The sequence below is a fragment of the Chiloscyllium punctatum genome, chromosome 37, assembly GCF_047496795.1.
Source record: "Chiloscyllium punctatum isolate Juve2018m chromosome 37, sChiPun1.3, whole genome shotgun sequence".
In the NCBI taxonomy this organism is placed as follows: domain Eukaryota; kingdom Metazoa; phylum Chordata; class Chondrichthyes; order Orectolobiformes; family Hemiscylliidae; genus Chiloscyllium; species Chiloscyllium punctatum.
In genome coordinates, this window is record NC_092775.1 from 3,503,267 (window position 1) to 3,528,208 (window position 24,942).

Genomic DNA, 24,942 nt, shown 5'->3' on the forward strand with positions numbered 1-24,942 from the left:
GATGGCATCTTTGAAATGTCCACAAAACCCCAGACAGAACCTCAACTAAAATCATCTCCGACAGTGCAGCACTCCCTCAGCACTGATCCTCTGACAGTACGGCACTCCCTCAGCACTGACTCTTCGACAGTGCAGCACTCCCTCAGCGCTGACCACCCGACAGTATGGCACTCCCTCAGCACTGACACTGCTACAGTGCAGCACACCCTTAGCACTGACCCTCCAACAGTGCGGCACACCCTCAGCACTGACCATCCAACAGTACGGCATCCCTCAGCACTGACACTGCTACAGTGCAGCACACCCTTAGCACTGACCCTCCAACAGTGCGGCACACCCTCAGCACTGACCCTCCGACAGTGCGGCACTCCCTCAGCATTGACCCTCCGACAGTGCGGCACTCCCTCAGCATTGACCCTCCGACAGTGCAGTTTTCCCTCAGTACTGACCGTCTGACAGTGCAGCACTCCCTCAGCACTGACCCTCCCACAGTGCCCACTCCCTCAGCACTGACCCTCTGACAGTGTGGCACTCCGTCAGCACTGACCCTCCCACAGTGCCCACTCCCTCAGCACTGACCATCCGACAGTGCGGCACTCCCTCGGCACTGACCCTCCCACAGTGCCCACTCCCTCAGCACTGACCCTCCGACAGTGCGGCGCTCCCTCAGCACTGACCCTCCCACAGTGCCCACTCCTTCAGCACTGACCCTCCGACAGTGCGGCACTCCCTCAGCACTGACCCTCCCACAGTGCCCACTCCCTCAGCACTGACCCTCCGACAGTGCGGCGCTCCCTCAGCATTGACCCTGTGACAGTGCAGCTTTCCCTCAGTACTGACCCTCCGACAGTGCAGCACTCCCTCAGCACTGACCCTCCCACAGTGCCCACTCCTTCAGCACTGACCCTCCGACAGTGCGGCGCTCCCTCAGCACTGACCCTGTGACAGTGTGGGCTCTCCCTCAGTACTGACCCTCTGACAGTGTAGCACTCCCTCAGTACTGACCGTCCGACAGTGCAGCACTCTCTCAGCACTGACCCTCCAACAGTGCAGCTCTCACTCAGCACTGACCCTCCGACAGTGGAGTTAAATTTGGACGAGATATGTTGAAGATGTTGGGATTGAATGCACGTTCCTTATCTAGCGATCTTTGTTGCTGTGTGCGTATTTCCCAGTGTGTTAGCTGTGGGAAGTCCATCTCTTGAGGTTCCTCTCTGGTACAAATGATTAACTGAGGGAAGCTGACAGTGATTCTGTTCTGAAAACCCCAGGAACCGATGCCACAGCATCCCATTCCCTCTTCTCACTTGCAGCCAATGAGATGAGAAAGAGTTGCAGTAAAATCTACGGAGGGGCCAAGTTTCCCACAGATTATAAATGTTTTGATTTTAATTCCACATCCAAGGTATATACAATGAAACCAGCAAAGCTCATTCTTAAATTAATAATGATGTAATATACAAAGCTTCTCTGCAAACATTGCTGTGAGATATAAACTCTTAGAAGCAAAGGTAAAAAGATAAGTCCCTGTTTGATTGTAACTGTTTGAAATGACGTCATGTCATTATTTGGCTGTGAATTAGGAAATGGTACACACTCGGGAAGTGACAGAACTTCGCTGATGTTAGAGCTGGTCCCAGGATGACTGACTGAAGAGCTCTCAGGGGTTTCTCATTTCAAATTCTGCAGAACAGAAGCAGGCCATTCCACCCATCGTCCTCAGGACAGCTCTTTGAAATAATCATCCAAATTGTCCCGTTCTCCTGCTCTTTCTGCAGTCTCCTGCCTTTTTATTTATTCCTTTTGAAGTATTTATCCCATTCCCTCCTGGATCTCTGCCCAATGTTCCTTCAGGCTGCAGTTTCCAAATCTCAACTATTTGCTGTACTAAAGCCAATTCTCGTCTCCCTCCCTGGTTCATCCCCTTCAACCTGTGTCCCTCTGATCACTGAATATCAAGATGGTTAGGTGCTCTGAGCTGATCGGGTGACGTATCAATCAAGGGACCTTTACTGGAGGATAGTGGTCCGGGGGAGGGGAGGGGGTGGGCATAAACCATGTGCCAGAGAGAGACAGCAAGAGGGAGGAGAGAAAGGAAGGATGGGGAAAAGAAAGAAGAGGAGAAGAAACAGGTAGAGAGATGAAGAGGGATTAAGCAGAGAGAGAGAGAGAGATGATGCAAAGGAAGAGAAAAAGTGAGGACCGGGGAGGCTCTAAGAAAGAGAGGAAATATCATACTCTGTCACTGGTTAAAACAATGTCCTTAACAAACATTTGGAGTTAATTGGCCAGTTAAATGAAGAATGTCACAATGATATGAGAATTGATCAGACCACTGGGATCTCCATCCAGTGAGACTGATCTCCAACTCCCAGAGATTCTTGGAGGGTGGGGGTGGAGTGCTTGCCATGGTCCTGGTAACACCTCATTCTGACCTCTACAGCCTGATGTGGGCAGAAATAGTTTTTAAAAGTTCATAACATAAAAAGAATATCACCAAGGCATCAAGTCTAATACTGCAAGTGCTCATTTGACGGAGGGAAGAATTAGTGTTTATAAAAGGAAATGTTCTTTCAACATTGAGGAGTCTGTAAGCTTGGCACCATAACAAAGGCATTGTATACAATCTATCAGAGAAACTGGAAAAAACGATCAAAGGCCTGGAGAACAGCAAGAGCAGCCTGGCCTCTGGCTGAATCATAACTTCACAATGATCACAGCCAAACAATGAGCTGATGTTTCAGAAAGCAGCCAAAGCAATGGACCCATACCAAGGTCTCCAGCTTACCAAGCTATGTGCAGCAAATAGACTGGGGCCTAGACTGGGGAGGAGGCATAACAACCGGACTGGGGCCGTGACACTCAGCTAACGACACATACAGCAAAAGCATTGAGTCAGGGAACATTATAGCTCAGCCTACCTGACATACACTGATCTGAGAGACATACTGAAGGCTCTAGGGGAGTTCAGGTGCCCAAGTAATAGGAATTCAGAAAGTGGGAGGGGATTAATACCCGTCCAGTACCGAGTACCCGTGACCGCTATCAAGCTCACATCATGATTAGCCTCCGCAAGAAACCAGGGTGAGAAATATTAGACATAAAAAGCTCCTTTGGTGTAAACCTGGAATATTTAGTCATTCCCCAGAGCTAAACCCCAACTAAGTAACAATTATTGATGGGGGATAGATAAAGGGTGCAAACAGTGGCCCTCTGAAGGATTTCTATTTGCTCTCATCTAAATCTCCTGCCTGAGAAATTCACAGAGAAACATTTTATTTGCACAATGTGATCTCGACAGATTTTTTTGTTATGGGAAGTGTGAAAAATCTGAAGATTTGTTTTGACAAAGCATGGCAGACTTTGGTTATTCTTTATTGCAGCTTTGATCTGATTGAGGGGCTCGTTCGGGTCTTTTCAGAGGCTGGTTAGGAGACAGCGGCATTGCTGTGGGTCTGGAGTAACATGGGGCCAGGCCAAACCAGGTAAGAACAGCAGATGTCCTTTCCTAACGGACACCAATGAACCAACTGGCAATACGACACACTAACAGCTGCAATGTCACTTAGTTATTGAGTCCCCAGTGTTCCACTACTAGGTTTTTAAAAATTCTCAGATTAGGTGCAGTGGATGCAAACTCTGGATTACTTCAGTCAGTGTCCTACTTAGATGCCCTGAATCTAATTACCAACACAACATGACTGGGGACTGCTGAAGGGATGAAGTTTAGTAACAGGAACTTAGTAAATCAGCATATGCAAAAGGGAAATGTAACTTCTGTCACAGATTAAAAACACAACTTCCAATGAAGTATTAATTTGCGTTCATTGCGTGCATTGTTGGTCAGTTGATCCAATTGAATCTCCATTCCATCCACCCGACTCGACGTCACAATCTATCATCAGAGTTCATCCTCAGGCCAGGAGACCAAGGCGAGTCACCTTTGCTGACAGGAATGAGTGGATGATGAAGACAATGGTTTTCGGGCATGACTGTAGGTTGAGTTGCTGTCAAACAGAAAGGTCACAATGACTGATCTGAACACATTCGAGAGAACAGGATCACTCAGGGATCCAACCAAGAGTCAAGACAGTCACCTAATGCCAGATGTTTGCAATTTCATGGAGATCTCCGGATCAAAGATTTCGGTGTAAGACAAAGACTGTGATTGGAACCTCAAATGGCCCAACCAACATTTAACTTCATCCGTCACGTATTGTCCCATTTAATCCCCTGTGGGCAGATTCTGTGATATAGCCCCCTCCCCACCAAAACCTCAAACATGGTCGGTGCATGGGTCCAAAATCCAGCATTTGTATAGTGTCCTCACATTGCCTCAGGACAGCCAATTAACTGCTCAAGAAGCACACTCATCATTGTTATGTAACAAACACAGGAGCCAATTTGCAGGCAGTAAGATTCCAGATACAGCAATATGACAAGTGCGTCACTTCTTCAGCACTGACCCTCTGACAGTGCAGCGTTCGCTCAGCACTGACCCTTCGACAGTGCTCACTCCCTCAGCACTGACCCTCCAACACTGGACTGCTCCCTGAACACTGACCCTCTGACAGTGCAGTACTCCCTCAGCACTGACCCTCTGACAGTGTCCGCTCCCTCAGCACTGACCCTCCAACAGTGCGGTGCTCCCTCAGCACTGACTGTCCGACAGTGTGGCACTCCCTCAGCACTGACCCTCCCACACTGCCCACTCCCTCAGTGCTGACCCTCTCACACTGCCCACTCCCTCAGTGCTGACCCTCCCACACTGCCCACTCCCTCAGTGCTGACCCTCCCACACTGCCCACTCCCTCAGTGCTGACCCTCCCACACTGCCCACTCCCTCAGTGCTGACTTGACAGTGCCTGCTATCTTAGTGCTGATTGTCCGACAGCACGGCACTCCCTCAGCACTGACCCTCCGACCACGCAGACTTGGGAGAATATACAAACTTCACACAGACAGTAACACAAGAGTGGAATCAAACCCGGGTCCCTGGTGCTGAGGCAGAAGTGCTAACCACTGAGCTACTGTGCCAGCGCATCATCAGGACATTTTACAAGAAAACCAATTCAAGGGGAAAACAACATTCATACTGGATTAGAGCAGCATGCTGATTGGTTGTGTAAGGTCTGCAGATATTTTGTTTTTTTAAATGTAACTTGAAGAGCAGTGGAACAAAGTGGCATCCTTTTGGTGGAAGTCGATTTAACACTTTTGAAAGGTGTTGGCACCAATCAGAGTGAACCTGCCTTGTTTTAAATCTAAACAAAGTTTGGCAGTTAGCTGTCAATCCTTAATGACTGCTGCATTCTCCATAGCAATGCCATTACCAATTAAGAGACCACTTGCCAACCAACTGCATTCTCCTCTCAAGCAGAATGAATGTTGGCTTTTTCCCCTGGAAATCAATCTTTTTTTCTGCAATACTCAAATTCTGTCCTGCCAAATGACTATTTGAATGTGAACTTACATTCTCTGGAATTAGAGTGCAGTAATAGAAACATTAACACAAACCATCCCCACCATTTCAATTAGCAGCTTCTGTGCAGGATAAAACCTGGTGGAAATACTCACAATCTCCCCCTCAGGGCCCCCAAAGTCCAGGAACAGCACTTTGACCCCATCATCAGATGACATGCGAAGTTTCTCAAAGGGTTGGCTGAGGAGAACCTTGGGTCTGCCCACCTCAGCAGCGTCCTGGTAGATGGTGAAGCCTTTGTCCAAGTGCACAGTGAGTTTACAGTTCTGGCCATTCCAGGTACATGCTGAAGAAGGGGGGAGAAATACCGAGAGCATTAAACCCTGGACTCTGTCGATCACAGCACAACAGGAAGCAAGAGGAGGGAAGCCTTAGACTACAGGGTGATACAGATGGGCTGAAAAATGACAAATGAAAAGTATGAGGTGATTTATTTTTAGGGGAGGGGTCTAAGATGGCAAGGGGAGTATGTGTTGAATGGTGGGACCTAAGGGAGTATACAGGATCTGAGGGATCTTGCTGTGCGTGTCCACAGATCCTTGAAGACAGCAGGTCAGATAGATAAGGTGGTTAAGGAGGTATAAAGGCTACTTGACTTTGTTAGTTAATGTACTGAATACAAGAGCAGGGAGGTTATGTTGGATCTGTACAGAACCTTGGTGACTACAGGAGTAGACCTCTGGCCATGTCGCTATTGGAGGGATGTAATAGTACTGGAGAGGGTGGACAGAGACATTCACCAGGATACTCCTGGGCTGTACTGATTCAGCAATAAAGAGAGTTTAGATAGGCTGGGGCTGTTTTCATTACCCGCTGGTGAGTACACAGGTAAGTGGAGCTGAGGCCACAAAAAGACCAGCCATGTTATTGGATGGTTCAATGGGCTCAATGGCCTACTCCTGTTGTTATTACAGCAGGGGAGGTTGAAGGGGGATCTGGATGTGATGTACAATGTTCTGAGGGGCATAGACAGAGTATATAGGGAGCAATGCCTCTTTTTTGTGCAGGCGTTCAGTAACTCAGGGGCACGGTTTAGAGCTAAGAGCAGCAAGGAGGGGACATGAAAGGTCCTTAGTTGGTAGGATTAGGGAAAACCCTAAGGCTTTCTATCGGTATGTTAGGAATAAAAGAATGACTAGGGAAGGAATAGGTCCAATCAAGGATAGTAATGGGAAGTTGCGTGTGGAGGCTGAAGAGATTGGGGAGACACTGAATGAATACTTTTCGTCAGTATTCACTCAGGAACAGGACATTGTTGCCGATATAAATACTGAGGCACGAATAAGTAGAATGGATGGCTTTGAGATATGTAGAGAAGAGGTGTTGGAAATTCTGGCAAGGGTGAAAATAGATAAGTCCCCTGGGCCTGATGGCATTTATCCTAGGATTCTCTGGGAAGCAAGGGAGGAGATTGCAGAGCCATTGGCCTTGATTTTTGTGTCCTCTTTGTCTACAGGAGTAGTGTCAGAGGACTGGAGGCTAGCAAACGTGGTTCCCTTGTTCAAGAAGGGGAGTAGGGATAATCCTAGTAACTATAGGCCAGTGAGTCTCACTTCTGTTGTGGGCAAAGTCTTAGAGAGAACTGTAAGGGATAGGATTTATGCACATCTGGATAAGAATAATGTGATCAAAGATAGTCAGCATGGTTTTGTGAAGGGCAGGTCGTGCCTCACAAACCTTATTGAATTCTTTGAGAAGGTGACTAAGGAGGTAGATGAGGGGAAAGCGGTAGATGTGGTATATATGGATTTTAGTAAGGCGTTTGATAAGGTCCCCCATGGTAGGCTACTGCAGAAAATACAGAGATATGACATTGAGGGTGAGTTGGAGGTTTGGATTAGGAATTGGCTCTCTGGAAGAAGACAGAGGGTAGTAGTTGATGGCAAAGGTTCATCTTGGAGTGCCGTCACTAGCGGTGTTCCGCAAGGATCTGTTTTGGGACCATTGCTGTTTGTCATTTTTATAAATGACCTGGAGGAAGGGCTAGAAGGTTGGGTGAGCAAGTTTGCGGATGATACAAAAGTCGGAGGAGTTGTAGACAGTGAGGAAGGATGTGGCAGGTTACAGCGGGATATAGAGAAGCTGCAGAGCTGGGCAGAAAGGTGGCAAATGGAGTTCAATGTAGCTAAGTGTGAGGTGATTCACTTTGGTAGGAGTAACAAAAAGATGGGGTACTGGGCTAATGGTCGGATACTTGGTAGTGTGGAAGAGCAGAGGGATCTTGGTGTCCATGTACACAGATCTCTGAAAGTTGCCACCCAGGTAAATAGTGCAGTGAAGAAGGCATATGGCGTACTGGCTTTTATTGGTAGAGGAATTGAGATCCGGAGTCCTGAGGTCATGCTGCAGTTGTATAAGACTCTGGTGCGGCCGCATCTGGAATATTGTGTGCAGTTTTGGTCGCCATACTATAGGAAGGATGTGGAGGCACTGGAACGGGTGCAGAGGAAGTTTACCAGGATGTTGCCTGGTATGGTAGGAAGATCCTATGAGGAAAGGCTGAGGCACTTGGGGTTGTTTTCATTGGAGAAAAGAAGGTTTAGGGGTGACTTGATAGAGGTGTACAAGATGATTAGAGGGTTAGATAGGGTTGACAGTGAGAACCTTTTTCCACGTATGGAGTCAGCTATTACAAGGGGGCATAGCTTTAAATTAAGGGGGGGTAGATATAGGACTGATGTTAGGGGTAGGTTCTTCACTCAGCGAGTCGTAAGTTCATGGAATGCCCTGCCAGTAGCAGTGGTGGACTCTCCCTCTTTATGGGTATTTAAGTGGGCATTGGATAGGTATATGGAGGATAGTGGGTTAGTGTAGGTTAGGTGGGCTTGGATCGGCGCAACAGAGGGCCAAAGGGCCTGTACTGCGCTGTATTCTTCTATGTTCTATGTTCTATGTAAGGAGCAAGAGGGTTTGAGGGGATTTCCAGTCAGAGGGAGATGGGTAATCTGGAATCTGTCTGAAAGGGTGGTAGAGGGACAAAACCCTGCAAGACTGAACAATTATTTAGGTGAACACTTAAAACCCCACAGCAACAAGTCTACAGGCTGAGTGCTGAAACAGGGAAGAGAGTGGGAAGGAGTTTGATCACTGGTGTAGACAGAGATAGAAAGGCTCTTGATTGGTAAGGAGTTCAAAGGTTAAGGGAAGAATTCTGGAGAATGGGGTGAAGAAACAAATCAGCCATGATCCATTGGCAGAGCAGACTCGATGGGCTGAATAGCCTAATTCTGCTGCTGTATCTTACAGTGCGGCCAAAGGCTATGACTCTATGAGATGCTATCCCTTAAGAGTTTGGCTTGGAGGGCAAAGAGAAATTGGAGGCAATTTAGGGCAGGTTTGCTTCTCTCTCTGTATTCTGAACTCAAATCAACACAAGAATAAGCCAAGACCTCAGAGAGCATTAGGGCCCATGGCTGCGCAATCCTGCCCCTCCATTCAGTATGGTTTTTGTGGATAGAGTTGGACAATCAGCCATGATCAGACTGAATGGTGCAGCAGCCCCAAAGGGCTGAATGGCCTCCTCCTGCTCCTACTGGCCATGTTCCTGCCTGACAGATGGAATGTAATATGGAGAAGTGCAAACCAATTCACTTGGATCATTAGAAAAGGGAAAACAGAATATTCTCTAAAAGAGAAGAAATGTATAAATACTGGTGTTCGGAGAGACTTGGCTGAACTTTACCTGGAATGCAGGACTTTATCCTGTAGCCACAGCAAGTGGGTCATTCAGTATATTCAAGGCTGAGAGAGAGAGAGGTGTTTAATCGGGAAGGGGGATTAAGGGTTATGGGGAAAAGGCAGGAAACTCTGGAGTTGAACATGATCAGATCAGCCATGACCTCGTTGAATGGCAGAGCAAACTCAATGGGCTGAATGGCCTGATTCTGACCTTACGACTTACGGTCAGATAGGTTGTTTCCCTCCACCTCCCCACACAGTCTCTCTGAGGGAAGACCACCTCACCTGTGGCTACCTCCTGGATGAGCTCTGCAGCGCTGTGACAGCCATCGACCAGCAGGCGTGTCCACACGGACAGGTCCGACTGGAGCTCTGCACAGAACAGGTGGGTCTCCACGCCAAGTGGGGTGCCAGCTCTCAGGACAAAGGACAGCTCGGAGGAGTCTGCCAACAGGGAGCCCTTGGCAGGACCAGAGTGAACCAACCTGAAAGACAGAACAGCAACCACCTTAACCCTCTCTGACTAACCGGTGATAAACTGACCTCGTGTTCAATCCCAAACTGATCCCACACGGTATGCACTGACCTTCCAGCATCAACTGAAAGCAAAACACACACAGCGGGGGGGGGGGAAACGGGGTCTGCATGATGTTTTCAGAATATCGAGGTGGTAGATATTGACACATTTCAATGATGAGTACAGAATTCAGAGGGAGGAGATTCCCTGGAACAGAACATGGGAACTCCAGTTTCCAGGGAATTGGCATTGCCTTGGACCATATATTCATGGCACCATCAAAAGATCAGCAGACTCTTCCCGTGTCTCAGCCGATCTGTTGCTGAAGCTGTTATCCGTAAATTTATCACCTTCACACTTGACGATCCACTGCTCTCCCAACATCCATCTCTTCCTGACCTCGAGCTCAGTGAAAACCCTGTCACCTATCTCCCACCTCTCGCCAAGTCCCTTTCACCCATCGTGCCCATGCTAGACGGCAGAGAAAAGCTTCTTCTTCAAGTTGCCATTGCTTTTCAAGTGAGAGAGTCCTCTTACTCTCAATCCTTAGACCAACGGCGTTCTCCAATTTACTTACCTGTTACTCTGTAGAATTTGTCTTAGGTGTCTCTGCTGCTGCTTGCAAACCAAAACTAACCCTACAGCTTTCCCTCAGTCCAACATCTACAAAAAGCTCCAAAAAGCCTCCGCTGCTTCACTAAGATCTTTCCAGGAGGAATAATAGATATAGTGAGAAGCTCCAGTTGGGAATAATACGGAATCTGCTGTCATTGGACATCCATCACCTCCCTGTCTCGATCAGTGTGGGAAGGTTACTGGTCCAGTATTACTAGTCAATAGCAAGTGGAAGGATTGAGATCAAATCCCCTTGCAGCTGTTGAGAATTTGAACTCAATTCTCAAGCATGGCAGTGATATCTCTGTAGAACTGACCATGAAATTGCTGGTTGACAGTAAACCCACATCTGGGTCACTAATGTCCTTTAGGGAAGGAAATGCCATCCTTAACTGGTCTGGCCTACATGTGACTCTAGACCCACAGCAATGTGGTTGCTTTCCTAACCGTCTGTGAAGGGTCTAACAAGCCACTCCATCGCACTAATCACATGGCTCCTCAACTATTTCCCACTTTTTCCAAACCAACCTCATGTCTGGAATTACACTCAGTCTGCAGTTACAAATGGGAGCCAGAAGGAGGCAGTGTTATGGCTGACCTGGTTGCTATGAGGGGGTGCCTGGAGCTGGGGCTGTTCAGACTCTCTCTAGTCTGTGGTAAACTGTTGTACAGCAGCAGGTCCTTCTCAGTGAGAATGGCCAGGATAGGTTTCTCCACATCACCAGATACCTGCAGGAAACCAGACACAAGACAGCTCAGAGCAATGTGGGACCGACCACAGGCACAGGAGAGAATGGGGAGTTCAGAAGACAGACCAGGAGGGGCAGGGAGAAGCAGGTGAGATCGGAGTAGAGGCAGGAGAGAAGGTGGGTGCTGGCATAGGAGAGACAGGGAACAGGAGAGAGTGGAGGATGGAAACAGAACAGGGGGAAGGAAAGACCAGAGGAGGGAGTCAGACCAGGGGCAGGAGAGACCAGAAGAGGGAGTCAGACCAGGGGCAGGAGAGACCAGAGGAGGGAGTCAGACCAGGGGCAGGAGAGACCAGAGGAGGGAGTCAGACCAGGGGCAGGAGAGACCAGAGGAGGGAGTCAGACCAGGGGCAGGAGAGACAGGGGATCTGGGTCAACATGCAGTAGGAGCCCAACCAACCATCACAGTGTAACTAGGGGAGAAACCGAGAGAGTCACAGAGCATGATCGAGAGAGAGAGAGACAAAGAGAGAGAGAGAGAGAGAGAGAGACAGAGAGCAAAAGAAGGAGTGAGAGACAGAGAGCAGGACAGAGACAAAGAGAGAGAGAGAAACAGAGAGAGAGACAGCAAGACAGATAGGGCAAGAGAGATAGAGACAGAGAGAGAAAAACAGATGGAGTGAGAGAAAGCAAGAGGGATAGAGCGAGAGAGGCAGTGAGAGAGCGAGACAGAGAATCAAAGACAGAATTAGAGAGTGACACTGAGAGAGAGAGACAGAGAATGAAAACTGAGAAGGAGAGAGACAGAGGGAGAAAGACATACAGAGAATGTTCAAAAAGAAGAGATGTGGGACAGAGAGAGAGAAAGGGGGCAAAGGCATAATGTGTATTGGATTGTAGTTCTGAAGCGAATGTTCTGGGAATATGGGTGTGGGCAGATGGTGAGGTTAAATTGATGGAGTTGATAAACGTGTAATTGAAAGCTAACATTTTGCTGCCCTTGAAATGATCAGGGTTTGGGTGTAAAAATCCACCTGGTCTTAGGATCTTTCCAAGTCTGACCTACACATAACTCCAGGCCAACAATGTGACTCTTAAAGACAAGTGGGGATGAGCAACAATTACTGCTCTCACCAGCAATAGATCAATAACAAGAATCTGAAAATTAACCAGTTGATAAACTTCCTTCACGTGACGTGTGATCACAGGGTAAAGCTGTGGTCTTTTTTATCCAATGGGATGCAGGTGCCTCTGGTAAAACCAGAAATGTGTTCTCCGTCTCTAACTGCTCTCGAACTGAGTGTTGGATAGTGTCACACGTAGGCCAGACCAGGAAAGCATGGCAGATTTCTTATCTAAACAATGTTAAAATATTACTACAATCGATGACAGTTATCAGTATCACTGCTTTATATTTCACATGAATTTAATTCCACCAATTACTAGGATGGGATTTGATCCCAGCATTTCCAAGCAGTGACAATATTACTGTGTCACCATCTCAACATGAACATGAATGATCCTTTAGCATCTTAAACACAGCACTGGTTTCAGCAACTCCTTAGTTTTATCCAGTGTGTAAATTTGTGCAGGTTTTATTTTCATACAGTTTATGGATATACACAGCTATGTAACTGAGTAAAACATCATCTGTCTGCTGCACAGGATGTGGAGATAGAAGTAGGACCTCTTCAAGGTAGGTATCCTTGCAAGAGGATTCGCAGTAAGGTTAAAATCAACTAGGCAAAAGTGAGGCCTGCAGATGCTGGAAATCAAAGTCTAGATTAAAGTGGAGCTGGAAAAGCACAGCAGGTCAGGCAGCATCTGAGGAGCAGGAAAATCGACGTTTCGGGCAAAGGGGTTCCTGATGAAGGGCTTTTGCCCGAAATGTCGATTTTACTGCTCCTCGGATGCTGCCTGACCTGCTGCGCTTTTCCAGCACCACTCTAATCTAGACTCTGATTTCCAGCACTTTTGCACGGAATATGTTAGCTGTCCCCGGCACATGGACGGAGGTATTTGACCATGAAACCAAGCGTTGGCCAGAGAATCAGCTTTGGTCACCTGTCCTGATATCACTTGGATCTTGGGGTTACATTTAGTTTGTGAAATATCCTGTAAAGTCTTCAATGCCATTAACGGTGTTATCTAAGGAACTTATGGGAAACTATAGGATCGCATCAGGAATGGTGGACAGTCTGGGCTGATATCTCCTGACGTTTAGGAGAGAAAGAGGTGACTTGACTGAAACATCTAGGATCCTGAGGGGACACGGCTGGGCGGATGTGGAAAGGATCGTTCCTCTTGTGGGAGAATCTAGCAGCGGGCTCACTGTTGTCCGTTGAAAGCAGAGATAAGGAGATGGTGAGTGCCAAAAGGTACTGGCTGCCAAATGCTTGATTTTTGTTTGAGAGGGAGATGGGGAGATTCTTTCCAAGGAAAGGGGAAAGGGGAGGTGAAGGGTCATGGGATTAGGCATGGAGGCAGACTAATCAGATCAGACATGAAAGGTGTAGCAGGCTCAAGGGGCTGAATGGCCTACTCCTGATTTGTCAGGAAATTGATGGTGACTGTGAGTACAGCCGACAGTGCGTTGGTTTTTATTCCAAACTCTGATCACCATGGTGGGAGACAAAGGGAATTTACCTGCTCGGTCAGCCAGCCCACGTGTTTAATTTCTTTACTGCCAGCTACACCCGAGTTCCCAGCCAGGGTTCTCATCTCAGCTTTGACCATGGGCAGGAGGGCACTGGCATTACCGTGAAGGGCACTGAACCATGACTGGGCAGTGGCACTATCCTTCAGCCGTAGAGACACAGAGGACTTTCCGTCAGCAGACGAGAGGTCAATGTACCTAAAGCAGGACAGAGAGAGAGAGAGACACAGGGACACTGAGACTGATACAATCATTCTCATTCTCACACACACACACACACACACACAGACACACACACACACACACAGACACACACACACAGACACACACACACACACAATGACCCAGAGACAGACCAACACAGAGTGCGGCAGGGCCTCCGCAGATCAGGCAGCACCTGGGGTGAGGAAGGGACAGAATTCACTACCACCAGCCCTCCCTGCGTAAATATTGTAAATACTGACACAGCCACCCCTCTCCCCAGGGACATCCTGTAAATACCGACATATTCCCCCCAACCCCGGGGACCCCCCTGTAAATACTGACTCACTCCTCCCTCCCCAGGGAACCCCCTATAAATACTGACACGCTCCCCCCTCTCCCCTCGGTCCTGACCTAAGTGCTAACCTGCATTTGAATTTGTGCTGAACACTTTAGGGTGGGACTGAAAAGCAGTGTCTCATAGAATACATGCTCCATGCGCTGGGCCCTGGGCTAAGATGGTGGCTCTGACTGTGAACTAACCGAGGTGCTGGTCACATCTCCCCTTCTCACCTCTTCTCCTGGTCCGGAGCTCGGACTTTCCTACGGAGATAACACATTTTCAAGGGGATGGTCTTCTCCTGCTCCAGGTCCCCATGTGGGGGGGAATACAGACCAGCTGGAGAGTTACCCCCACTCCCAGGGGGGGACGAGGAATCCCAGCTCTGGGCAGAGCCCACTGAGGTGTTCTTGAAATACGAAGACACTTCCTTCAGGTACTTCACTGGAGGTCGACAAAACAGAAGCTTAAACTCATCGCATTTGCAAAACGATTCTCAAAGAAAGCAATGGACTGTTTAAAAAATATCAAACAGGTCAAGCACAGTGTTTTATCTTAAATAATTGGCAGTGATGCTTGTGTTTTCAGGGCACTAAGGCACTATCAGGGAATAAGTAGGTTGATTAGCAGAAGTGGTTAGAGTGCGGTGCTAATAATACCAAGGTTGCGGGTTCAATCCCCACACTGACCGAGTCTGTTGTTGAGATTTACAAGTCATGAGTTCACACTCGCAGGGTATGTGTTCGTATGGGTAACACAGTGGCTCAGCGGTTAGCACTGTTGCCTCTCAGTGTCAGGGATCTGGGTTCGATTGCTGCCTCGGGTGACTGTGTGGAGTTTGCACATTTTCCCTGTGTCTGTGTGGGGTTTCTCCGGTTTCCTCCCACAATCCAATGGTGTGCAGTTCAGGTGAACTGGCCATGCTAAATTGCCCATAGTGTAAGGTGCATTAGTCATGGGTAAATGTAGGGTAGGGGAATGGGTCTGGGTGGGTTAGTTTTCAGAGGGTCGGTGTGGACACATTGGGCCGAAGGGAATCTAATTTAAATCAAAAATCAGAAGCAAAATACTGCAGGTACTGGAAATGTGAAATAAGAACAGAGTGCCAGAGAAACTCAGCAAAATATCTATACAGAGAGAAACAGGGTTAGCTTCCGGTCTGGGTATGACACTGAAGAAGAGTCATTGCAGACTTGTAACTTGTTTCCTTCGCACACATCTTGTGTATTTATTTGGAATAAGTAAAATTGGTGCTGGGTCCCACAGCTCAGGATAAAGATTCTGAGGAGGAACAACCCAGGATTCAGGAGAATGACTCCAAGTCTGCTAACTGAAGTCAAGAGATCAATGTTGAGGATACTCAGTTTGTATTTCCCAGAGTAACTTGGGGCTGGTTACCTCCAAAGAATGGGTTGGTGCTGTGCCATTCAACTTCCCCACCCTGTGTGCCAGCCCAGCTCAATCCATGTTTATTTGGCTCCCAGTTCAGAACTCCAACTAGCTGCGATTAGAAGCAGGAGCCAAGAGGTGTGTGAAACATAGGCAGCATGGACAGGTTGGACCAAAGGATCACTTTCCATGCTGAACAGCTCTATGACTCTAAATATCCAGGCTTGGGCTGATAAGTGTTGAAGAGTGTGGTGCTGGAAAAGCACAGTTGGCCAGGCAGCATCCGAGGAGCAGGAGAATCAACATTTCAAGTGTAAGCCCTTCATCAGGAATGATGAATCCCTTCCTGATGAAGTGCTAATGCTCAAAATGTCGATTCTCCTGCTCCTCGGATGCCGCCTGACCTGCTGTGCTTTTCCAGCACCACACTCTCGACTCTGATCTCCAGCATCTGCAGTCCTCACTCTCTCCTTGGGCTGAGACGTGGCCACACAAATGCCAGATAATGACCATCACCAATAAGAGACAACCTAATCACCGCCTTTTGATAGTCAATGGCATTACTATCATTGAACCCCTGACAATCAACATCCTGGGGGTTAGCATTGACCAGAAACTGAACTGGACTTGCCACATAAACAAAGCAGCTACAAGAGCAGGTCAGAGGCCATAAATCCTGCAGCGAGTACCTCACCTCCTGACTCCCCAAAGTCTGTCCACTATCTACAAGATTCAAGTCAGGAGTGTGATGGAATACTCCTCACTTGCCTGGATGGGGGCAGCTCCAACAACACTCAAGGAGCTCAACACCATCCAGGACAAAGCAGCTGCTTGATTGGAAAAACATCAAATAAGCACTCCCTCCAACACCGGTGCTCAGTAGCAGCAGTATGTGCTATCTACAAGGTTCACTGCAGAAAGATCCTCAGACAGCACCTTCCAAACCCATGACCACTTCACCTCGAGGGACAAGGGCAGCAGATACATGGGAAAACCACCATCTACAAATTCCCTTCCAAATCACTTATCATCCTGACTTAGAAATATATCGCTGCTCCCTCACTGTCACTGGGTCAAATTCCTGGGATTTCCTCCCTAAGCACATTGTGGGTGTATCTACATCCTGTGGACAGCAGCGGTTCGAGAAGGGAGCTCAACCTCACCTTCTCAAGGGACAACTAGGGATGGGCAATAAATGCTGGGCACAGCCAGCGACACCCACATCCGATGAGTTAATTTTCTTAAAAATCTCAAAAAAACCCACAGACTTTCATCCTTCACTGGAGCCCAGGGCAGCAACAGAACAGCTTGGAACTTGGTCAGACACAAACTTTTGTGGCCTAAATTGGATGGAGGCTTTAATCTCTTTCTCCAAGCTCCCCATCTGCTGCACTGATCCTGATCCAGAGTCCCAACTGAGACTCCCTGATATTTTTAAGAGAGATTCCAGGGATTGTGGCTGGGACTGCGGGGATAATGAAACTAACTCCCCTCCCCACACTTCCCAAACCAAAATGTCAATGAGATCCAAAAATAAAATCCTGATCTCCACCTCCGTGACCTCTGCTAAAATTACAGGGCAATACAATGGAAAAGTTTAGCAATGAAAGACCAGGACAGGGCTATAGCTCGAGAATGATCTGCCACAAACAGTGGATTAACTATCACAGATTTAGAACAGACAACAAGATCAGTATCCTCCCTCAGTAACTACAGAGGCTACAGGTTCACTGGCTGCTGGAGAAATCCAATTCCACACTCTGGAGGAGACTGGGCGATGGATATTAGACAAATGAAAAGTCATTATGGGGATAAGTGTGAATGGTTATATTTTCCTGAGGGGACGGTAGCACAAAATTGGGCCAAATGGCTTCATGCATCTTTGGTGTGTAAGGATAAATACCGGCCAAGAGCTGTGATGCTTTCTACAGTCAAATAGCTTTCTATGAATCACAGAGTGACCCAGCAGAGAGGGGCCAGCCATGGAATGTTCACAGAGCTCCTGGCACTCACGGAGCTGAGAAACCCAGAGGGTAACATCTAAACCGCAAAAGCCAGCAAGGACAAGGTCGTTCATGTCCTCATTGCTCGGGATTAAATGTGGAATTTGACTTTGAGAAAAACTATTTGGAATAAAAACCCTCACCGCTTTGCATAAGGTACAATCGAATCAGTCAGTGACAGTGACTGAGTACAGGATACAACCACCCAGGCAGCCACCTCCCATACAGACCAGAACCTTCAGGGGGGGAGAAAGAGACCGAGAATGAGAGAATGGGGAGTCAGAGAAAGAGAGGAGGTAGGAAGTATAGAGGCAGGGAAGGAGAGACAGAGAAAGAGAGAGGGAGAGACAGAGTGGGGGGCGGGAGGAGGAGACAAGGCACAGGGCAGGGGGGAGGAGACAGAGAGAAGGAGAGGGAAAGTTGGAGAAGGGGGAAGGAGAGGGGAGGGGGGGACAGAGACAGAGGCAGACAGAGAGAAAGAGAGGAAGGGAGAGGCTGGGGGTGCGGGGGGAAGAGATAGAGAGAGGGAGACCAAGACACGGGCAAGAAGACAGAAGAGAAGGGGAGGGAGAGAGGGGAAAGAGAGGGAGAGAAGGAGAGAGAGTGAGAGAGAGAGGGAAAGACAGATGATGGGAAGGGGGGAGAGACAGAGACAGACAGAGATGAAGACAGACAGAATGAGACAGACAGAAAGTGTGTGAGAGAGAGAGAGATAAACTGAGACAGACAGGGAGAGGGAGAGGGAGGGAACAGAGACCAGGACATTGAGAACCATACCAGGATCCAAAGCTCAACAGGAAGGAGTTTTAAATAAAGTTAAAGTCAATCCTGCTGTTTGAAAGCACCATGCCATTTAAATTTATCCTCAAATACAAGGGCTTTACATTAAATAAATCATATCAAATTCAGGGATTCATTTTATAGAGGTGGAACGGTAACATTACAAGTTGTCAGTCTGTTGTTTATTTGGGGATTCTGTTTGGACTGCAGGTTTATATTTCCTCGGATTCCTATTGTTACTACCACCTTGAACATGTGTGCCCTCCCCACAACACACCAGAGAAGCACTGGGTATGTGCTGTCAAAAGATACACTTTAACAATTCACTCAGATTCCTCTGACAGCACTTTCCAAACCCTCGTGGCCACTAACTGCAAAGTTTTCCTCAGAGTCCCATACCATCCTGACTTTATCATTGCTCATACTTCTGGACAGCAGTGAACCAGATGAGCTTTACAATGGCTTCATCGTTATCACAAGACTCTTAACTTTTTAAAAATTCAAGTTCCTCCATCTGCCACGGTGGGATTTGAATCCAGGTCCCCAGAATGTTAGCTGGGTCTCTGAATTAACCGCCCAGTGGTAACACCACAAGGACATCACCTGCTCAAAATTTAGAACTAAGAAACAATAGATGGACCATTATCCTACTGGGTTCTGACCAAGATTCATATTGGACTCCAAATATTAACTCTATTTCTCACTCCACAGACACTGCCAGACCTGCTGAGTTTCTCAAGTACTTGCCGTGTTCCAGATTTCCAACATCTACAGTATTTTGCTTTCGTCACAGTTATGGATGTGCCTGTGGGGAATGGGGTCTGGAGAAGGGAATTGTTACAGTAGGGTTGGAGAATTTGGTGAGAGCAAGTTCACTGAACCATCTATCACACAGGAATACAAGGGGCTCGTCTGAAACCTCCAAGAGCACTGGATGCCGCATGTGACTGTCCAGAGACATTCCACTTCCCCGGGAGAACGGGTCAGCCCTAGGCTGGGAGGAACACATGTGGAAATTTACTTACCTTGTGAATCAATCACATTTTATTTTTACGCTGCATTGTGTGCAGCAGAAATCACATTGAAAGTGCAGTCTCTGAGACAACAAAGACCACCTTATGTTATTGAAACTCTCAGCTGCAAAACTAAAAGTTCCTTTGCCTTATTTCCTATTAAAAACAATGCACAGTGACAGCTTGCAGAGAATCTCAATGTGACATTGCTGAAGGTTTGGAATGTTGGATGCAAATGTGCACGTCAGTAGGATCGCTGCTTCTACACTAAAGGTTACGAGTGGTGGCAGCTCAGAGAAAGTAATGGACGAGTGAGTGCATCAATCTACAACTGAACAGTGCACACAGTACAGTTCATGCCCCTGACACACTATGAGCTGAACACTGTTACAATTAGACAGCATTGCCTTCAGACTGAACCTTGCCTTGTTGATGCTCTGTCACGACAAAGCTGGGGAAAAAGTTTCTTCCATGAAGAGCTTGCATCGGACAGGGGCAACCTGAGTCCGAGGCACATTCAACAACTTGCTCTGAAAACTCTGCTCACATTTGGAAGGTCTGACAAATTTCACAACAGTTGAGACAATCCACAAAATGCTAAAGCAGCGACTTCTATTAAAAATCTCCATTTGCTCTTTGTCCTGCTTCACCATGTTATTGAACACAGGGAGAGTTCTGGAAAAACTCAGCAAGTGTGGCAGCGTCTGTGGAGGGAAACTGAGTTAACGTCTCGAGGCTGATAAGATTCTTCATCAGAACCTTTCCCAAAGTTAACAGCTCTTTTAAAAGTGAAGTCATGGGGTCTACAGCACAGAAATAGGCCCTTCAGCCCAATAAGTCTGTGCTGGTCAAGAACAAACAGCTCACTGCTCTAACCCCATTTCCCAGCATTTGGCCCATAGCCTTGTATACCTTGGCATTGCAAGTGCACATCAAAACAGTCCTTCAATGGGATGAGGGTTTCTGCCTCTCCCACCCTCACAGGCAGGGAAATTCAGAATCACCCCACCCTCTGGGTCTTCAGAAAAAGTAATCAGCTCTTCCTGTGTGCCACTCTGCTTATCAAGTTTCACTGAAATCTGATGATTAATATTTGAGGTATATGGTTTGCAAACTGACTAACAGAGCAAAATCATTAGGGTGGGGTAATAACATTTTTAATACAGTTCTTTTAAAAAGCACAGCTGTTCATATAATGATGCAATATACATTATAACTATATACTGGCTGTTGTTCAGTTGCTTCACTGCTGTTTTATTTTGGGTGACATCTGAGCCCCATTAATTTTCAAGGGTTGAAAGTGGACTATGTTGGAAAACAGTTTGAGAAGCACTGATCAGCAGGACACAGTAATGATAATGGGGACTCCTAAAATCCTCATACAATAACGGCATCAAGGACAGAGAAGAGGAAGAGTTGCTGAAGTGCACTCTACTGAGTTTTCAGTTTCAGAATGTTCCTGACCCAGTGGGATGGAGGCATTGATGGATCTGGATCTGGGCAGGAGGCAGGTCAAATGGATCTGGTATCAGTGGGTGGCATGGTGGCTCAGTGGTGGCTGCTGCCTCACAAGGGACTTGGGTCCAATTCCAGCCTCAGGCGACTGTCTATGTAAAGTTAGCATATTCTCTTAGCGTCTGTGTGGGTTTCCTCTGGGTGCTCCCATTTCCTCACAGTCTATGAAGTTTAGGGTGGATTGGTCAAAGGAATTGCAGGGTTACGGGAATAGGGTAGGATGGTGGGTCAGAATGGGCTATTGTTGAAGGGTCAGTGTGGACCTGATGCATCAACTGGCCTACTTCCACACTGCAGGGATTCTATGAATTGTATCAGAAAATTTAGACTATGAGGAGCAAATATCATTCATTGGAGGGGCCAAATTCTGAGAGAATGGATCCAGAATAGGAACATTGGAATAGGATTGACAGGTAACAATTTCTCTGAACAACAAGCTGCCTCTATAGAGGAGTATATTCAGTTAAAGTCGAGGTACATCCCCCACAAGGGGATAAATGAATTCAGAGCTCCCTGGACAATCAAAGAGATAAAGAGTAAGATAAAGCAGAAATGGGGGGGTGATGAAAATTAAAACTGAGAATAATAGGATCCAGATCCTCACCTTCTGTCATAACCAAGATGTTGCCATGGTGAAAAAGGACATGGTTGAGACACTCGATGGACTAGGGGAAGGCAGTGAGATTGTAGTAAAGTTCTGAGATGTGGGTTCAAGTCCCATCATGGTAGATGTCAAATATAATTAAAAATAAATAAATTGAATTAAATAAAAGCTATCCTAAAGGCTGTATAGCCATTGCTGATTGTTTTAAAGACACACTTAGTTCACTCATATCCTTTAGGGAAAGAAATCTGCCATCCTTACCTGATTTGGCCTATATGTGACTCCAGACCAACAGCAATGTAACTGACTCCCAACTGCCCTCCGGGCAATTAGGAATGGGCAATAAATACCGCCTGGCATCTTTTTAAAGATTGGTAAAGCTACATTAGTACAAAGGAGAAAGTGAGGACTGCAGGTGCTGGAGATCCGAGCTGAAAATGTGTTGCTGGAAAAGTGCAGCAGGTCAGGCAGCATCCAAAGAGCAGAAGGGCTTATGCCCGAAATGTCGATTCTCCTGCTCCTTGGATGCTGCCTGACCTGCTGCGCTTTTCCAGCAACACATTTTCAGCTACATTAGTACAAAGTCTGACTACAGTTACCACCACCAGGACTGGAATAGAGACATTTGAAGATGCTGAGGGTTGTAAGGGTGGACATTGTGGAGACGCAGGCATCAACATCAACATCCCCTGGAGAGGACTGGAAAGCTGTGAATATCACAGAATCTCAAAAATGTTATAGTACAGAAGGTTATTTGGCCTATCGTGCCTGCTTCATGCCTTCAAATGAACATTATTCCCTGGAGCCAATCTCTAGCCACTGCCCCACACCTTTACACAATATCTCTGTCCAATGCTCTCTTGAATGCTTCAATTGAATGTGCCTCCAGCAACTTCCAGCCAGTACATTCCAGACCCTAACTGCTCATTGAGTGAGAGTGTATTTTCACACATCACCTTTGCTTCTTTTCCACATCACTTTAAATCATCACCAGGACCCTCATTCTGGGCTTTTTTTCATGAGCAGGAACTTATCTACTCTCTCCAGCCATTCATAACTTTGAAAACCTCGATCAAATCTCCCTTGCAGCCTTCTTCGCTCCAAGGAGCATGGTCCCAACTTCTTCAATCTATCCTCATCACTGACAAAACAAAGAACAATTCAGTACAGGAACAGACCCTTCGGCCCTCCAAGCCTGTGCTATTACATTTTTCCCTTTCATTCTAAAACTGTCTTCACTTACAGGATCCGTATCTTTTTTTTAGATTACTTACAGTGTGGAAACAGGCCCTTCGGCCCAACAAGTCCACACCGACCCGCCGAAGCGCAACCCACCCATACCCCTACATTTACCCCTTCACCTAACATTACGGGCAATTTAACTTGGCCAATTCACCTAACCTGCACATTTTTGGAGTGTGGGAGGAAACCGGAGCACCCGGAGGAAACCCACGCAGACACGGGGAGAATGTGCAAACTCCACACAGAGAGTTGCCTGAGGCAGGAATTGAACCCGGGTCTCTGGCGCTGTGAGGCAGCAGTGCTAACCACCGTGCCGCCCACAAATTCCCCCTGTTCTCTTTCTATTCATGTATTTGTCCAGGGGTTTCTTGAATGCTACTATTGTATCTGCTTCCACCCCCTCCTCTGGCAACACGTTCCAGCACTTACCACCCTTTGTGGGAAAAACTTCCCTTACACATCACTTTTAAACTTGCCCCCTCTGCACCTTGAACCTGTGTCCCCTAGTAATTGACCCCTCCACCCTGGGGGAAAAAACCTTACTTTCCACTCTATCCATGCCATTTACAATCTTATAACCTTCTATCAGGTTGCCCTCAACCTTCTGCCTTTCAGTGAAAACAAACCCAGTCTACCCAACCTTTCTCCACAGCTAAAATCCCCCAGACCAGGCAGCATCCTGGTAAACCTCGCCAAAGCATCCAGATCCGTCTGGTAGTGTGGTGACCAGAAGTGTAAGCAATATTCCAAGTGTGGCCTAACTGAAGTTCTAGAAAGCTGCAGCATAACTTGTCTATCCTTACACTCAATGCCCCTTCCAATGAAGGTAAGCATGCCATAGGCCTTTTTACTTATCTACCTGCACTTCCACCTTCAGTGATTTGTGGACCTGCACACCCAGATCCCTCTACATGTCAATACCCCTAAGGGTTCTTCCATTCACTGTATAATTTCGACCTGTACTTGACCTTCCAAATTGCATCACCTCACATTTGTCTGGATTAAACTCCATCTGCTTTTTTTCTGCCCAAGCCTCCAACTGATCAATATCCTGCTGTATCCTCTGACAATCCCCCTCACTATCTGCAACTCCACCAATCTTTGTATCATCCACAAACATACTAATTATAGCAGCTACATTTTCCTCCAAATCATTTATGTGGATCACAAACAGCAGAGGTCAGAGCACTGATCCCTGTGGGACACCACTAGTCACAACCCTCCATTCTGAAAAGCATACTTCCCCGCTACCCTCTGAATGCTATGACGGAGCCAGTTCTGTACCAACTTGCCAGCTCACCCCTGATACTATGTGACTTCACCTTTTGTACCAGTCTGCCATGAAGGACCTTGTCAAAGGTTTTACTGAAGTCCATGTAGACAACATCAACCACTTTTCCCTCAGCAATCATCTTTGTCAACACCTCAAAAAACTCAATCAAGTTAGTGAGACATGATCTCCCACCCCACCGCACAAAACCATGCTGTCTATTGTTATTCAGTCCATTTGTTTCTAATGCGTGTAGATCTTGTCCCTGAGAATCTTTTCCAATAATTTCCCTACCATCGACGTGAGACTCACAGGCCTGTAATTTCCAGGATTATTCCGTTCTTAAACAATGGGACAACAGTAGTTTTTCTCCTGTCCTCTGGGACCTCACCTGTGGCCAAACAGGATACAAAGATGTCTGTCAATGCTCCAGCAATTTGTTCTCTTGCCTCCCTCAATATTCTGGGATTGATCCCATCAGGACCTGGGGACTTAGCTACTTTAATATTTTTTAAGATGCTTAACACCTCTTCCATTTTAATAGAAACTTGGCTTAGTGGTTTGACACTCTCTTCCCCAAAATCATCCTCCAGCAACTCCCTCTCTTTGGTGAATACCGACACAAAGTATTCTTTTAGAACCCTCACCTACATCTTCTGGCTCCATAGACAGATTCCCTTCTTTGCCCTTGAGTGGGTTAACCCTTTCCCTGGCTACCCAGATGACTCTCAATCCTTGAACCATTCCATTAAATCACTTCTTTGTGGTCTCAAATCATATCTCAAATCAAAAAACAAAGATAAATTTCAGCAACTTCAGAACAGTCAGTTTAACCTCAGCAGTGGGAAAGCTTTAAGAAACATTAATCAGGAAGATGAGTTATTTTGAAAAGTCTGGATTAATTAAGGTAATCTTGCAGACACGGGAAGGGCAAACTATGTTTACCAA

At 47.0% G+C, this 24,942-nt stretch overlaps 1 protein-coding gene across 1 annotated transcript in view; it reads right to left on the reverse strand.

The window, feature by feature from the left end:
* Positions 1 to 1,367: 1,367 nt before the first annotated feature.
* snta1 (syntrophin, alpha 1) overlaps positions 1,368 to 24,942 on the reverse strand; it is a 47,494-nt gene continuing 23,919 nt past the window's right edge. The window contains exons 2-7 of the mRNA XM_072556129.1: positions 14,412 to 14,622; positions 13,628 to 13,835; positions 10,891 to 11,021; positions 9,446 to 9,645; positions 5,578 to 5,768; positions 1,368 to 4,007 (exon numbers count right to left, since the gene is read on the reverse strand). Coding sequence (XP_072412230.1) covers positions 3,915 to 4,007; positions 5,578 to 5,768; positions 9,446 to 9,645; positions 10,891 to 11,021; positions 13,628 to 13,835; positions 14,412 to 14,622 — 1,034 coding nt within the window. The 3' untranslated portion in view covers positions 1,368 to 3,914. The remainder of the gene's footprint in view (positions 4,008 to 5,577; positions 5,769 to 9,445; positions 9,646 to 10,890; positions 11,022 to 13,627; positions 13,836 to 14,411; positions 14,623 to 24,942) is intronic.